Consider the following 17,303-nt stretch of genomic DNA (forward strand, 5'->3'; position numbering starts at 1 on the left):
ACAGTCTCAGCTGAGACGCTGTTTCTATCAAGCCAGCCCAAGTCGCTCTGCTGTAAACAAAATAGAGAGAAAAAAAAATTTGCCGCGAAGCTGTTATGTGTTAGGATTTCGGAAGAAATGTGTCCGCGGGTCGTGGCAAGTATGAATAAATAAAAATAAGAAAAGGGGGCAACCAGCGTGAGTCAGCCTTCCTTGGCATTATTAGATAGTGAGGTCTTGATCCCTTGTTATCATCTCTAGGCATCGTCCTCGAGGTCGTTGTAGAAGTCGTCCTTGGGGTCGTCCTAGGCGTTGTCCTCAAGGTCATACTAGAAATCGTCCTTGCGGGCCTCCTAGACGTCGTCTTCGAGGTCATTTTAGAAGTCGTCCTTGAGGTCATCCTAGACGTCATCCTCGAGGTCGTCCTAGAGGTCATCCTAGAAATCATCCTTGGGGTCATCCTAGACGTCGTCCTCAAGGTTGTCTTAGAAGTTGTCCTCGAGGTCGTCCTAGACGTCGTCCTCAAGGTCGTCCTAAACGTCGTCCTCTAGGCATCATCCTCGAGGTCATCCTAGAAGTCGTCCTAGATGTCGTCCTCTAGGCATTGTCCTAGACGTCGTAATGATAACAGCTTCGCTTGTCCTCCATCTTCATGTGAAGTAAAGAGGCTTTACAATTTTTTATATTTTTTAAAAATATAGTCTGCTAGTGAGGTGCAGAATGAACGCATGTGCATAAGGCATGCCAGCATAGTTCAGTTCGTAGGTGAGCTTTTCTCTACATCCGTCAAAAGGTCAGTGAGCTTTTCTCTACATCGGACAGTTTTGCGGTGAGCTTATCTCCAGTGAGTTTTTCTCCGCTGCCCTTTCTTTCGTGTCGCAGACGTCACATGCAAATCAAAGCGTTGTTTCTCTGTAGTACTGTTGAAACTTTCAAAGGCACAGACATAAATTCTTCCATATATCCTAGCGTAATTCTCAGGAAGCTTGTAAGCGCAAACAATCGGTGTGCCCTTTCTTAGTGTAGATGACAAAATGCATTAAAAAAGTAAAAGAATTTCGCAAACTACTTGTTGTGGCAAGTATATATATTAAAACATATCCTAAGGTTTTACTTATTTGTACCTTTGAAGCCTCGCTGCTTTGAAGACGGTAGAAAATAATGCACAGAAGCCTGTGCTGTATCATTTGTACCCATGTAAAATAGGCACATCACCACAACAAGATACACTGCCAGAGGTTGTCATAAAACTGACAATAAAAAGGCTTGTCAATAGTTAGAACTGTACTGTATACAGTAAACCTTAAAAAGGAGTAAAAAAAAACCCAACCATTTGAGTTATTTAGCTTTTATGCAAAGCCCCACTCCACTCACTATGAACATTAAAAAGATGATGCCCTACAGTACTGAGAAATATCATATTCTGTACTGAAATTGTTACTTTTTTTTCTTTTGACACATTACCATCGAGCTGATAAGAACTGGCTTCTCAATGTGCGACTATATTACTTGAAAATTCGCACCCAGTCGGCCAGTCCTATCAGCCACCACACACTAAAAAAAAAAAAAAAAAAAAAAAAACGGCAAAACGAGACAAGATACAAAAATGGAAGGTATTCAGCAGCATTTAATTGTAGCACAAGAGTACACAGTGCAGGCCAGCAAGCCTAAAACAATCTCAAGAAGGCTCAAAATGAGGCTCAGAGTTCTTCCTATGCAAATTACACCACGTTAGTATAAAGGTTGGATGCATACCAGAGAAATCTGCGCTATGAACAGTAGTTTGAATACAGAAGAAAACAAATTAGTGTCCCACTTGCAGAAACACATACAAAACAAAACTTTTACACAGCGAGATTCAAGTTATTTTGCATATGCACACACAGTGAAGGGGCAGGTGTGCAGTGGCATACCAACTTGCTTTTGAGTGGGGGGCAAAACCAAGGGAACCGCCCCCCTTCCAGGGTCGGGGGGCTGTTCACTTGGTATTCCTTGGGCGTTGCTGGCCAGTGTTTGCCCTGCCCAGCGGCGGCTGTTTCAGGGGGGCAAAACACAAGCCTTGCCCCACCCCCCCCCCCCCCCCACACACTCTGAGAACTGGAAGGGGGGGGGGGGGGGGCAAGCGCCCCCCTTGCCCCCCAGTTGGTACGCCCATGCAGTTGTGTGCATATGCACGGGTATGCTTTTTCGAGTATGTTTCGACTTTGTCAAACGAAGTTGAGACATAGTACTGAAAAGATAAAATAATTTTACAAACTACCTGTAGTAGCAGGTATATATTAATAACATGCCAAAAACCATTGTAAAGACACATGATAAAAAAAAAAGATGCATAGAATTAGATTTTATTTATTTGTACCTTTGAAGACACTGTCAGGGTAGGAACATAGGCAGTAACAAGACCAATGTAAAAAATAATGCACAGAAGTTTACACTAGGCTGTATCATCTGTACCTTGTAAAATAGGTACATCACCACAACAAAATACACTGCAGAGGTTGTTGCCATAAAACTGACAATAAAAGGACTTGTCAATAGTTAGAACCTAGGACTACTACTCATAGTTTGATGGGAATACTGCATTATATACAGTAAATCTTTGTAAAAAAGTTAAAAAAAAGTTGGTATTATTTAGCCTTTATGCAGCTCCACTTCACATATTAGAGCACTATATGGCTCCATCGGAGCAGATTAGCGCAATCTAGAACGCCATCTGTCAGCAACTAGCGGCGAACGACCGAAGGTTCCAACTCCGGTCACAAATGCACAAGAAACGTGAGAAAATAGTTTTTTTTTTTTTTTAATTTGAGGGATGTACAAAACGATAAATGTTTTTGACATAATAAAGGAATATTTTACAATAATTTGCGCTAAGTTGTATGCTACGTAAGAACGCAATTTAAAAAAAAATTTCCTGAGCGGCATCATGCAGCAGACATGGCGATGTCACACCGTTCAAGTGACCCGCTCTGGCCAATCCAAAAAGTCTATCTCCGCTGTGTGAAAAATATTGTCTGCTTCAAATGCCATTGACTTGGAAATCGCCTTCTCAAAATTTTCACACGCATCCAATATTATGAAAACTTTGATATAGTGTTTAGTGCTTTACCAACTTCACGACAGAATAGTTTCGAAAAGTGTGCTCGGCATTTATTTTTTAATCAGCCGTGTTGCATTGATCTTCATGTGTTCTCCCATAGTGCGGCCGCCTCCTGGAACCGCGAGTACCATGTGACTCGCGCCGAGCTGCTCTGTCAGCCATGTTGCTGGCAAAACAGGCGGATCAAATATTGTGGTGGCTTGGCTCGGCTATGCCAGGATATACGTAGTGTAAGCTTATGCGCACAAAATGAGAGGCGCTATCAAGCGGCTCCAGTGCAGTGTCAGACTTGGCTAATGCGCAACGGAGGCGCACAGCTGGGCACGCGGCGGCGCCAGTGCGTCTGCCGTGGCTATGATGTCACTCATCTGGAATACGCAGACTGGCGAGGCGCGTGCGGCGGTGGCGGAGCGTGCTGCAGCGGCGGCTCCGGCGCACCAGCTGTGCGCCGTGTGACGTCACTGCTCCTCGCGCATGCGCCGCACGGCTCATTATGCGAGCCACGCGAAACTGCTCAACCTCGACCAGTGTAGCTCAAGCTACAAAAGATTGCGTTACTCTGCTCCTAGGAGCTATATAATGCTCTACTCACTATGACAAATAAAAAAAAAAATTGATGCCCTTTACTGAGTAATACCATATTCTCTACTGAAATTGCAATTTTTTTTTGGCACATTACCAGATGTTGAAGATAAGAATTAGCCTTTTCTCAATGTGTGACTAGTACTTGGAAATGCCTACCCAAAGTTTTGTATTGGCTTCTAAAATGAATTCTATACTGTGCTTATCCTGTCGACCGCCACACACTCCAAGGTAAAAAGATTGGCAAAATGAGACAAAGCTCCAAAAGTGGAAGGTAGTTAGCAGCTTCAATTATAGACAAGAGTACAGAGTGCCAAGCCAGGAAGCCTAAAACAATCTCAGGAATGCTCAAAATGAGACTCAGAGTTATTTCTATGTACCTAAGTTACAGCATGTCAGTATAGGGGTTGAATGTCACAACAGAGAAATTTTCGATATGAACAGTAGTTCCAGGGCTATATATCTATAAGCCTGATTACAGAAGAAAACAAATCAGTGTCCCGCTTGTAGATAACACATGCAACACACTATTTTTACACAGCGAAATTCAAGTTATTTTGCATATGCACACATACTGTAGGGGCAGGTGAACCTATAGGCACAGAGCAGAACAGCAGGTATAAATGCTGAACGATTACACGGTATGCGAGAACTGACCCAGCACTGTGCAGGTACAATGTTGTATACAGAGACTAGCAATGTGATGCCACTTGCTGAAATCCATAAGCATTAACATTCCTTTGCTGAGAACGTAATGTGTTTCCAGTCCTACTTTTGATCAGGTGTGTGCTCCAGAAAATTCTGAAGCACTTCTCTTCGGAAAATACAAGATACACTGCTCACGTGCACAAAAAAAAAAGTGTCAACACCACAGCACCAGCAGTAGGAGTAACATGATATGGTGAACTACTATCTTTTTCTGGGCTTCACGCACAGCTCAAGGGTAGGTCCAGGTTATGGTCACAAAAAACAAGCAGAGCAGTCAAAAGAACTACTAAATAATGCCATTTGAAAACCAGAGCTGCAGACCTGCACACAATTAACCCAGTAATGCCCTATGTTGCAGATCTGCAACACCAGGTTCAGAGCTCTTCAAATATATGATGACCCGCGCTCTAAAATATAAGTTGTCCACGCTCTCAATATATAGAGTTTCTCGATATATGAGCTTGACATTTTCACCGCTTGGGAGCCACTAGCCTCTCTTGGGACTCGTTTGAAAATGGCAGCGGCCACGCCGTCCGGGTCTTCTGACAAAAAGGTACGATAAAATATTTCTAAAAACTACACACGTGAAGTTTCACGCTTGAAACATTGCAGATATGTCGCAGGGATATTTCAGATTAACACAACATGCACACTTCCTTAATATAATGGCTAGGTTTTGCTTAATATTTTTGTCACGGAGTGTGTTGCATTTATGCAACACTGGGCAGAAAGTTCGGCCCGATCTCGTTGTTGCACATCTGCAACGCTGTTCTTCCTTCTTCAGGATTGTTGTCAAGTGCAAATAAATTACTTTTCAGTTATCACTTTATCAGATGGTGACCTGTTCTAGTATTATGAAATAGCTGTACCAGCCTGCAATGTTTTTTTGTTTTTTTTATGCATATTGTTACAATCTGGCGATGTGTTTATTTTGGCGCAGGCGCCAGCGGTCTTTGCGCCGTCATCATTTTATGCAGCTCCTACAACTAGCCCGAAGCGTCTTTTTCAAAAGAACGTGATTGAGTGTGTCGACACAAATGAAAGCGACTTCTCTTGTGACGAGAGTAGTGGAGACGAAGCCAGCATTGATGTTGAAGACAGCACCAGTGAGGAAGACGAGGACGTCAATGAGCTTGATGGGGACCAAACCACAGAAAGGACTGACGTTAGGCAAAGTGATCTGAAATCCAGGTACGCTAACAAGCGTTACACCTGGAGGAAGGCTGCGTTTGACCACCAGCCGACCGTTTACCAGGACGAGTTTCCACTGCCCCCAGCTGAGCCTCCGACAGCCAAGCAGTATTTTGATATGTTCGTCTCTCGGGGCATGATGAAGGAAGTCGTGGAAGAGACCAACAAGTACTACTTGCAGAAAAATGGAACTTCCCTAAATCTGACAGTTGAAGAGTTAGCATCCGTCTTGGGAATGTTTTTCAGAATGGGCCTCGTCGATATGCACCGAGTTCGTGCATACTGGGAAACAGGCAGTCGATATGAACTTGTTGCTCAAGTTATGTCACGCAACAGGTTTGAGAAGATTACAAGTCATCTGCACTTCACCGACAATGATGCAGCAACTGACCAGATGAAAGAGGACAAGTGCTGGAAAGTGCTCCCATGGCTGTCCTCCCTAAGAGACAATATGGTACGTGTCCCACAAGAGAAGAAGTCATCGGTGGACGAGATCCTGATCCCCTTCCGCGGGCGATCTCACATCCGACAGTATCTGCCTAACAAGCCGAAAAGCAAGTGGGGTCTGAAGCTTTGGGCGCGTGCAGGTGAATCAGGCCTTTGCTACGACTTCGATGTCTACCAAGGATGCTCCAGAGGCATGTATGGCTACCAGGAAGGCTACCAGCTGGGATTGGGAGCTGGTGTTGTGCTGCAGCTCTGTACAAGCCTTCCGGATAGAAAGGATAACCTAATTGTGGCAGACAACTATTTCACTGGTCCTCACTTTGTGTCAGAGCTCACCAGCAGAGGAATAGCGTACATTGGTACAGTCCGTGAAAACAGGCTGAAGTCCTGTAAGCTAATGGACGAAGTCAATGAAAAAGAAAGGCCGGGGTGCATGTGACTTTTCTGTGGCATCATGTGAAAACAAATCCATGGTTGCAGTCAAGTGGTATGACAACAGACCAGTTACGCTGCTCTCCAACTGCAGCGCTGTGGAGCCAACCGTGACTGTAAAAAGGTAGGATAAAAAGACAAAAGATCATATCCTTGTTGAATGCCCAGCTGTGATCCTCGACTATAACAAGTCAATGGGCGGAGTTGATCTTCTAGATAAGATGTGTTACAGTTATCGGTTTGCCATAAGGTCCAAGAGATGGTACCTCTACATCTTCTGGCACACTGTGAAGATGGCTGCTGTTAATGCATGGCTGATGCAGAGAAGAATTGATCAGCAACAAGGACAGAAATCCGCTTCGTTGAGAGAGTTCCTGGCTGAGCTAGCAACAAGCTTGGTCCTCTATCTGAAGCGATCAGCTCGGAGGCCGTCTGACGAGAACCTTCCGCCAGCCAAGAAGCAAGCATTCATGGCGATCCCTCGAGATGTGAGAACCGACGGGACACAGCACTGGCCCATATGGAATGAACGGCGCAACCGCTGCAAGGCCTGTACAGGCGGTTACACTTTCATCTCCTGCTCGAAATGTCAAGTGAGCCTGTGCATAAACAAAGACCGCAACTGTTTTGTGCAGTTTCATAACTAATGAGAAAGCTTCCTGTTTGTTTTTGGCTAGTCATGTCATATTTCATTGTGATAATAAAATTGTTGAATACTACAGTATGTCTCGACTACTGTATGAAGTCACTGCCCACTGTTGCAGTTATGCAACATCGTATAAATCCTATGCCGTATAATATTTTTGTATGGCGAGTTACTAGAATTGCTCTTTGGTGTCCTACAAACACCACCACAGAAGAAATCCTCATTCTGATTACATTTTCTAACACTGGGAAATACTGGGTTAACAGCAAGTTTTACAAGACACAAGACTGCACATTGATGTGGCAGTATTGTGCAGCCTAAATATCAACAAAATCACCTTGACAGACTAATATTTCATGTTTTACAAAACTTACTATATAATACTAAAAAAAAAAATTATTTGTCTTTTTGTTTGCACATAAAAGGCATAGTCATTGCCTTTGTCCTGGAAGCTACGTCACCATTTTATCAGTCCTCAAGGCTGTTTGGCTTGAAATAGTTGAACACTAGTCACAAACTTCTAGAGAATAGCTCTTAGTGAGATACATTGTCATTTTGAGTAGGTCATAAAATTATTAAAAAAAATTATGCCTGCATTATCTGTACAACTTTCAGAAGGCTACTACATTGTACCAAACCACCCTGCCATGAGAAAATATTGGGCAAGACAGGAAGTGGAATTGGCCTAGAGTAATTAGTGGTAAAACAACTCCGTCTGTCTGCCTCTTTACAATTTTGGGAAGCAAGAAAGTATTGAACATAATACAATATTATTTGCTTGCCAAAACACTTTGCACTTACTATTTACACTGTCGGCATTCAGCACTTCCATTACAAAAAAAAAAGCATGGTAACATTAACAAACAGATTCCAACAGTTACCCACTACTACAGTCTGCAGCGCCATTAGTCTCAAAGGGCTTTTTTATTGAGGGTCAAGTGTCTCTATAAACTGGTGCCAGGAATTTTCAAAATGTTTTAAACAAAGTACCACAATACCTTGTGTACACTGCTCGATACCACCAGTGTCTGCAACATGACCCGGGCTCTCTGACAGGACATTCGCAATGTTATCCGTACAGTCCTCAGAGAAAAAGTACTGGTAACAGGAATTATCCTGCTTCATAGCTCCCACTTTCGAAACAAGAATGTGTGTAGCCTCAACTGTGAAAACATTAATCAACCTTGCATAGCTCAAGCACAAGAAACACTGCCAATGCTTCACGACACCAACAAACAGCAATGAAAGGAGCAGTCTCACAGCAAAATGTTTGCACCCGAGCTGAGGTAGAAGCGGAGAAGCATGGGAACAAGGAATGAATGGAGGGAGGAAATAGGAAGAGAAGGTGGCAGAGCACTGAGTCAGGGTGTAACAAAATGATGATTTTATGAGCTAGCCTCAATGGAGTTCTCAATTCTTAAGCTTTCATTAAATTAGCATGAATCTGACGACGGCAAGTTCACCCATTACTTTGAGTCTTAATAAAATAAACACAGATGAACGACAGCTGTGACTGGCTACTTGTTAGCGGAGACTACAGTTTCAAAAAGACATGGCCAGTGCTTAAAAAACAAAAATTATACCAACTTCTGGTAGCCACCGTAGGTGCCTGCTCCATTTGAAATTTTTTCCGAATGCTGTCACATAAAATTAATTTGATGTCCTCAGCATTTACTGACCATATACATACTTTTGAATGCTACAGTCACCACCCCCCTGACTTCATGCAAACCACCATGAAATGCGAAAGAATGCATGTGAAGCTGCAGTTAACATGCAGCAAATTAAGTGGCTTGCACAAACCGCCACTTCTTTCTCGTGCAGACAACTTATTTTCTTCAGCGTGCAAGATTATCATGACCAGTGTCACAACCAGAATCGAGCTGGAACTGCTGGGAACGGCCAAGGGAGCTGTGACGGCCAACATTCCTTGGCAGTTTTAAAGTGGCGGGTAACGAGGGTCTACTAAACACTAGCTTTCTAGGCACAGCCATTCAGGAGGCACGACAAACACCGACACGGCCTGCGGATTGTGGGCAACACGGTCAATCTACAATTTCTCTGTGGGCCTAGGAAGAGGTGGTCCCGCAACATCAGAACACGAAAGGTGGTAGTAATTGCTCCAAGCTTAGCTTGACGTAATGTCTCCCATTCAGGGTGGATTGCCTCTTTCTATTGGCTGTTCCGTCTCGCATTTCATGCAGGAATGTTTCTAAATGCATAAACCTAGCTAATGCCCAAAGTGGCTTGTCCCAGAAACCATTACAAAACTATGTAGAAACTTCCATTATAGAAAAGGTGGAAAGAGGGCAACATAGAAATAAATAAAGCAATTAGGAAGCATTTTCCCATGGGCCTGGCACAACGAAGTTATGAGGATCTTGCTTTGCTTGTTTTTGCGTGCCTCATAAGAATTGGTTAAGACACGACACAAAGCATGTCAAAGCTGGTAGGAAGATCTTAAAAGGAAACCTGAACCCTAAAAGCCTTGGAGCAGCAGCCAGTGTCTCGTTAAAAGAGTGTTAGTAACACGGCCACCACTTTAGGGCTGCTATGAAACTCCTTTTTAAGTTCAAAAGTGTCGGTGTTTAAGTTTGAAGGTATGGAGTATGACACTGTTAGTGTGAACATAGCATCGGCACTTTTTCCCATTCTGCTCGGGCCACTGCATCAAATTTTACTAGATAGAGGGTAGTACTTTTAATAAGCAATTTACGTCATACTTAGTTAGTTCTAAGATACATTTTCAATGTAAAAAAACTGAAGAGATACTATCTTTTATGTTCTGCAGAAGCTTGATCAAAACTAATAAAACCTTACTTATGATGAACTAAGGAACTAACAAACCTATTCAGTGATTGTAAACTTCCTGCACATAAAACAAGCCTGGTTCAGTCACTTTACTCAAATTTGCCATACACGGTCCTGCGAGGCTCAAAAACATTGGCAGGTCATAACCTGATCTTTGTGTATTGATATGTTAAAATATTTGTTATATTTGACTTTAAAAGTTCAATGCCGTTTGTTCATAATAGGGCTGTCACTACTAACTACTTTTGTACCAGAGATTTGAAACTGAAACTAGAGGTTTCCTAAGTTTTGAATGTTGCTGACAACGGTCCTGCAACTGTTGTTAGGTTCTTACTTATTTATTTATTTTGTATACTATCAGTAGTATGTCAGGACTATGATCATACACAACAATATCAACATATATTTAACAACTGTGAACACTGCCTAAGCAAACAAGAGAGTAATAAAACATCTTTTTAAATTTTGGAGGTCTCCCCAGCAACAAAAAAAATTATTTTTTTTTCATTTAAGTAACAGGTTTGATTTTTCATTTGCTTTCAATGACCTGGCTACTGACTGTCGTACTTCCAAACAGCAATCAGGTAATTAGAAGAATAAAAAGAAAACACCAAAAACAAAAAAAGAATAAACAAAGATTAAAACAATTATTGTAAAATTTAGCTTCTTCAATAAGTTAATTGGGCAGCAAAAAGACATTAACACTGACTTCGCATTCGTTTCCATTTCCTGCAACAATCAGCCTGTGAAAAATTCACGCTCATTCATTCTACACACATATACAAATTCATGACTGCTAACAGCAAAGAGACTTGTAATTTGTGGTCTCTAGAAATTACGTACAATAATTACTGCACACTTATAGTACTTTCCATTCCAAAGCACTTTCGATGTTGTAGCAGCATTGCACAGTAGAGCCTTAGAAGGTCACAATATGTTTTGGACTGGTGAATAGAGTCACAAAACCTGGAAGTAACTGAACTAATCAAGGCTTAAGAAACAGTTTTAAAGTGACATGAAATAGTAATGCCCATTTGGACTTTATAGTTGAAACTAGTAGTTAGACCTTCTTTGAAAGCCTTTCCAAAAGTATCAGGCCCTTTGACTACATACAGTTGGGTCCTGTCATCAGTTGCACCACATGACAGATGAACACTGCATGACTTAAAGCCAATGAGGCTACACCTTGTAACCAGCATGAGATTCTCCACAATGCAAGTCATCACAAATGCAGTGAAATGCACGATGGTAAACCCTAGTTGTATCAATCGTGCCAAATAGACAAATGACAACTTGAAATAAATAAAACAAAAAAAGAAACACCTGGAGGAACCTGCTGTACAGAGGAACTTTGCGAGGGAAGCTGAACAATGCTGCTTTGAAAACACGCTTCTAAGCAGCGACAAACGTTCACAGAGAAGTCTCACTTCCAGACAGAGGTAGAGCATGACGCAGACTAGAAGCCTCCAGCATTGCGATTCGTTGCTTCAGCATCCGCACCTAAAACCACAGAGAGAGAAAAAACTTGGTCCTTATTTTGGTCTGCGCTTCTTCTAATATTGCGCAATTCTGAGCTAGAGTGTGTGCGTATACTGCGAGTCATTCTACTTTTGCGAGCTTAGAGTTCCATGAACTCAATTCAAGTATTTTCGGAAAATTGCCTCCACCAACATCGGCGGCCAGAAGGGAAGCAACTACAGCAACCAGCAAATCAAACCTCGAAACACCAATTTGTAGCAAAAATCTGTGGTTTGCGAACTCCACAATAAGTTAGGTATGCTAAGCTGTTATCAATTCGTTTACATTAGAAATGAACATAAAGACGTGAGGAATCTCTATGCGCTACAGGCTCAACTTGCGAGTGATAGCATCCAGCTATAGCATCCAATTTTTTGGCTATCTGTAAGTATCAAAGAAAACATTAATGCACTATAGTAAAATTTCATTTCAGGGGACCGCGGGAAGGAACCGCATAGTCCGGGAAAACATAAAAAACCGAGAAGGCCCCCGAGGGCTGGGAGGTCAGCGAGACCGGCGGTTTTGAACATAAAAGTCAGGAAAACGTAAGAACCGGGAATGTATCAAGGTGGTTCTGTTGTACTACTTCATTTAACACTTGAGTCAAATACTTGTGAATCTAACGACGTGTCACTTTATAAACTTGTATTTCGTGAAAGCAAAAATTTTGCGATCGTAAGTGAATTGCTTGTCCCGCTTACCGTATTTACTCGAGTAATAGCCACACTATTTATGAACAAGGCCCTTGCGTCTGGCATTACTGCAGAGCACATATACAGCCAATCATCGCGTTGCGCTAAAATAACATAGTGAATAACTAGATCGAGAACACAATTCTCCATACAAATGCAACCTTCATAGATGGTATCTTCGTGCGAAGGCGTTATCTCTGTCCTGTAAACAGCTGGAATCATGCTGCTGATTGCGGTGATTGGCAAGCCCACATCCTCCGCGGAAAAGCGAATCCTTAGGTTTTCTTCATAAACGGTGCAGCTATTACTCGAGTAAATACGGTATTAACAATACATTTATTTATTTATTCATGTACCCTTAAAGGCCCTCGTGAGAGCATTACATAAATTTTTTTCATTGTTTTTCTTTTGCAAAAATCAGATCACCATAAAATAAGCTAATTTAGAGCAGTTGTATTCGCAAACTTAGAATTTACATCCCTGTTTCCTGCATTTGCCTTCTTGATATTCATGCCCGAGAACTAAAGCAATACGCTTGGTCCGCTGGGCTACGCCCACTCTCTCTTCTTTTAACAGAATGGAAAGTTGGGCAAGTTGGTAAGTGTTTGTAGCAAAAAGGCTCGAGGTACACTTAAGCACTTCTTATGAGTTGTGAATGCAAAAGCATGTACGTCTCTCTTCCGCTCCCTCATTTCGTCTGCAGTGTATTTGCGCCGACGGCAGAGCAGCGCTCTGCCGGGGAGGAATGGACGCCTCTCCTCGCCGCTCTGTGTTTGTAGCGCGCTGACGAACACACAGCGCCATAGAGTGAGTGGTCGTAGAAACTGACGCGCAGCGGCCAATGGGAGCCTGTCGACGCGCGCCAGCCAATAGGACTGAAGCCGAAAATCCATCAGCTTTACTCCGCTCCTTTGGGATTGGGGAATTTAGGTGCTGTTGGCATGCTTTTCGCATGCTTTCATAGCCTGGAGCTGGCTTCACTTGGAGAAAGGGCTTAAAGTGCCGTTTGGCACGGTTTCAAAGCTGATGACGTCGGCACGCTCTATGAGACAGTTAATGCTCTCGCATTAAAAACAGTACAAATAGAGACAAGGATGAAGGTGTTCTACTGTATATGCAAGTACTACAGTGATGGAAGTAACATTTGACCCTTTGTAGCAGCTTCCATAGCATGCAAAACATTGGTTTGGAGCAGTCACTGATCCTTTTGGAGCAGATGCCAACATCTGTTAGCACATCACTTGAAAATGAAAAAGTGACTGCATCGCTAAATGAGCTCATCTTTTGATAACTGAGGGTTCGGCTTTGATACTTTAATACTGGGTCATATTACTTATTACCTTTTGTAATAAGAATAGAGAGGGCACCAAAGGAACATAGAGCATTCTTTTCAGAAATAAGGCTCTAGTCAAGGAAGGTTCCATTTACGATGGGTACTGAAAAATTGATGAAAAATTAATCATAGCACAAAACTTCAGTTGGATAAAGGTTTTCTCCCCTTGCACTTTTACAGCACCTGTATATATAAGTTCTGTAAAATGCATGCAAAAAGCAGCTCGTCTATCAAAAAAAAAATGCGTCCCCCAACTTTTCTGAGCCTACCGAATTCAAGATCTAAATACAATGAACTGCCAAAGAACCACCCCCAGATATTATGAAAACCTACACTTATGCAAGTGACGCTGCTCCTTAGCAGCATTGGGACCAGAGTGAAGTCAAAGTTAGCTGTTCTTTCGATCGACAGCTGCACGGGAACAACCTTGACTACCATTATTCAAATATAAACCCACATTTTTTAAAATTGATAGCTTTACGGGCAACGCTTTGCATAGATTTTGAGCTCGTGGGTTGTTGTCGCTGCGCGCGAGAATAAGAGAAAAATCTTTTTCCTCTCCCCTCTTGGCGCCAGAAGAGGGAAGTCGGGACTTCCCGTCAGCCAGCCATGCTGCGCAAAGAAAGCGAGGAGGGCATCCCTGGCGTCCTGCCAAGAACGGCGCGACAAAGGGAAAATCTTCTTGTCGTCTGCTTGAAAGACGTGTTTTCAAATATTCCCTGCATTATGCGCAATCCCACTTTGGCAGTGTCCGGCTGCTACGTGTAATATTGGATGGTTTCAAAAACTTCCACCGCGCTTACTTTACGGATCACTGAGCACTCGTGGCGGTCGTCAGTGGCACCCACGACGGCTATGAGAATTAACCGCATCGCACCTCCGTCCTGAGGTGTGTGAAAGCACCATTCCACCCACATTGTGGAACCATGCAACCCTTTTTTTTTTTTTGTGTGCAGATTTTTAAAATACGGAATCAGCCTATTACCAAAACAAAAAAAAGTAGACCTGGAATAGTACCAAGCCTAATTACTGAGCCTATTGTGCTAACCCAGGTGCTCAGCCATGTCAGCCGCTGCACCTAGCACTCCGGTGCAAAGCGGTGAAGCTCGACACACGTGCGCTGGTGAGAGGCAGCACAGAGACAGACATGATAATGAAGTGATCTCATCAGGAGCACGAGATTAGGGTTCTGTTTTGTTACAGTAGCTGCCATCCTAAAATTTGGCAATGTTTTCTTGCGACTTTTAGTTCCTCACATCGCCGACATCGTCTGGAAATTTAAACGATGTTGGTGATCAATCTGCCAACACGTCGACCAACCAGCGTGGTTAACGAGCAATCTCAAGACTTTGTTTCAGCTTAATTTAAAGTGCAGCTGCTGCTACAAGCCAATGGGACCAACCAGCGTCAAAGTGCGACATCATGGCGTTCGTCCATCTTCGTCTGCTTGGTCTTTCACCGACTAAACGAATCAAGTGCAGCGAATCTCTGGTGACATGCGCTTTTACAGTGTAGACCGCATATAACGTATGTCGCGAAAATCCGCACTATAAGCGGTACCGCGCTATAACCAAAACATCAATTTTTCAGGCCAAAATACATGCCATGAGATCTCTTACCTTTGTAAAAGAATTTATTTTATGTTAGATGAAATAGAAAGCTTAATTTGAGGAAAGTCGTTATTTCACCAGACTAGTACAGTTCTGTCTCAAGTGTGTCACACATTTTGAAAGAAATGAGCGGCTTTTGCCTGGCGCAGCCTTTTAATGAAGTCGCGGGTTGCGGACGGACGTTGCGAGCGTTCAGGATTGGTAACCCTAATTACTTTTCTCCGGAGATGAAAACGTGTAAAAATTCGCATCCTTCATACGGTACGCGCCAGTAATACCTTGAACTTGAGCACACGCATGAAATGTGCCAAGTAAGAAATCCGGGCGATGTTCGAGGACACAAATGCTTAGAAATCACCACTGTAGTCGAAGTAAACAAACATGACGACACGGGCGTTTCTGCCGTCTTAAGCGCCGCCACGACATCGCCGCACGAGTAGGTGGATCTTCCCTTCTAGTATGTGCTGGGTTATCATAGCGACACACAACAAAAATTCACAGTCAAGGATAGCGCCTTTACGCGAACAATGAGATGAACGCCGTCTACGACGACGATCACAATCGACGCCATGTTTGCGGATAGAAGCAGCCGGCCCGCGACCGGCATGCAACGCGCGCGAACACTTCTCCTCGACCTGCGATTGCTCTGTCGTTGTGGTTTGTTTCCAACGCAGCGGAGGGACGCACGCACGTGAACGACACATGCGTGCGTCTCTCCGTCGCTATGGCAACTAAAGCCTCTCCCTTCGCTTCTCCCCGCTCTTTCGAGCAACCTCCGTGCCCCGCGAGTTCCGCTTGCAGCTCGCGCCGTCAGCGCCGTTATCTAGTGTCGCACAGGGAAGCGTGCTCGCTGCTCCGGTCGTCGGCGCGATCGGCGGGCTGTGCCAGAAACCGCACTATAACCGGTATTTCCCTTCGCGTGCCTGCGTTTTAAGCGGTATGTAATTACATGGAGTTCTATGGGAGGCGAACCGGTGGTTTAAAAAAACCGCGTTATACCCGGTTTTGCACTGTAAGCGGTTACGTTGTAAGTGGTCTATACTGTAGTATGTGTTTGTGGTTGTATGGGTTCCAGCCTTCAACTGTACTCCGCCTTAAGATGAAACAAGCCATACAGTGAGTAGCAATGCTCTGAATTATGTTTTTGTATCATATTCCTTTCCTCCTACTTCTCTAAAAATTAGAATCTACCACTAATCATCACATATTGTTTTGGTGCGGCTGTGGCACAATTCTTAGCAAATATGGCACTTCGGCAAAGATGTAGCAGACTTTCATTCACGGCGCAATTTGGTGCAAAAGGTGCAGCACTTCCGTCACTGGTACTTTTAAAAAGCATATTGAAATCTAGCAAAACTTTTCAAAACCTAAGTGCAAAACAAGTTTTACTAAATGTATTATTTTTAATTATTCAATCTGAAATGAGCCAATTGATGTCACTTAGCTATAAAGATTCGAATAAATCCCAAATGCCACCATAATTGTATATAGTATCTGCTAACCTCAGCGTTGTGCCGATCCGTCATGGCAGTCGTTTGCTGCTCGATTTTCTTCATCTTGCTCAAGTTTTTCTTCTTTGCCTTTTCAAATGCAGACACCAAGGCACTGCAGAAATATGAAGTGGGGAAAGAGACAAGTTAAACTGTCCCACATTAAAAAAAAGTAAAATAACACCATACTAAAAAAAAAAAAAATTTTACGGTACTTGCCTGTTTGCTCTCTTGAGATCATTAACAAACTCGGCCGACTGCTGCGATCTCAGTTCCGAGTTCTTGGTGATCTTCTCCAGCGTGGCCAAGAGCTCGTCGATGCGGGCTTTCAACTTCTTCTCACGCTTCTGAGATTCTGCCAACTCCTGGATCTCGGGACTAGAGCCTTCCTGGACAGTTAAATGTGGAAAAGCAAAGTTACCATCTCTTCCATGCTCTAAACAGACCTGGCCCATACTTTGTTCATTCCCAAGCTGACGGAGTGTTGGGAAATACGCGCTCACCGGATCAGTCAACTCTCTCCCTTTCATCACCTGACGACGCTCTTTGTATGTGGGCATGGATGGGAGAGAGATCAGCGGCAAAAAGCAGACATATGACTGGTTCGACGAACACATGGGCGAATGAAGTACAAAAGAGTGCGTATGCAGAAAATTTGTGTTTCATGGTGCGACAAACATGCGGCAAGACGCTACAAACTTACATGCCACGGGAACCGATATCAAATGCAGATAAAAAACGCGTGAACTCTTTATGAACTAGCA

At 43.3% G+C, this 17,303-nt stretch overlaps 1 protein-coding gene and 1 pseudogene across 1 annotated transcript in view; one reads left to right on the forward strand and one right to left on the reverse strand.

The window, feature by feature from the left end:
* Window positions 1-4,878: 4,878 nt before the first annotated feature.
* Window positions 4,879-7,093, forward strand: LOC120847415 (annotated as a pseudogene).
* A 3,309-nt stretch (window positions 7,094-10,402) lies between these two features.
* The window catches only part of LOC8034040 (colorectal mutant cancer protein), a 29,731-nt gene continuing 22,830 nt past the window's right edge, over window positions 10,403-17,303 (reverse strand). The window contains exons 13-15 of the mRNA XM_042291750.1: window positions 16,759-16,928; window positions 16,552-16,654; window positions 10,403-11,396 (exon numbers count right to left, since the gene is read on the reverse strand). Coding sequence (XP_042147684.1) covers window positions 11,307-11,396; window positions 16,552-16,654; window positions 16,759-16,928 — 363 coding nt within the window. The 3' untranslated portion in view covers window positions 10,403-11,306. The remainder of the gene's footprint in view (window positions 11,397-16,551; window positions 16,655-16,758; window positions 16,929-17,303) is intronic.

Source organism: Ixodes scapularis, unplaced genomic scaffold, assembly GCF_016920785.2.
Source record: "Ixodes scapularis isolate PalLabHiFi unplaced genomic scaffold, ASM1692078v2 PGA_scaffold0__279_contigs__length_252992795, whole genome shotgun sequence".
Lineage (NCBI taxonomy): Eukaryota > Metazoa > Arthropoda > Arachnida > Ixodida > Ixodidae > Ixodes > Ixodes scapularis.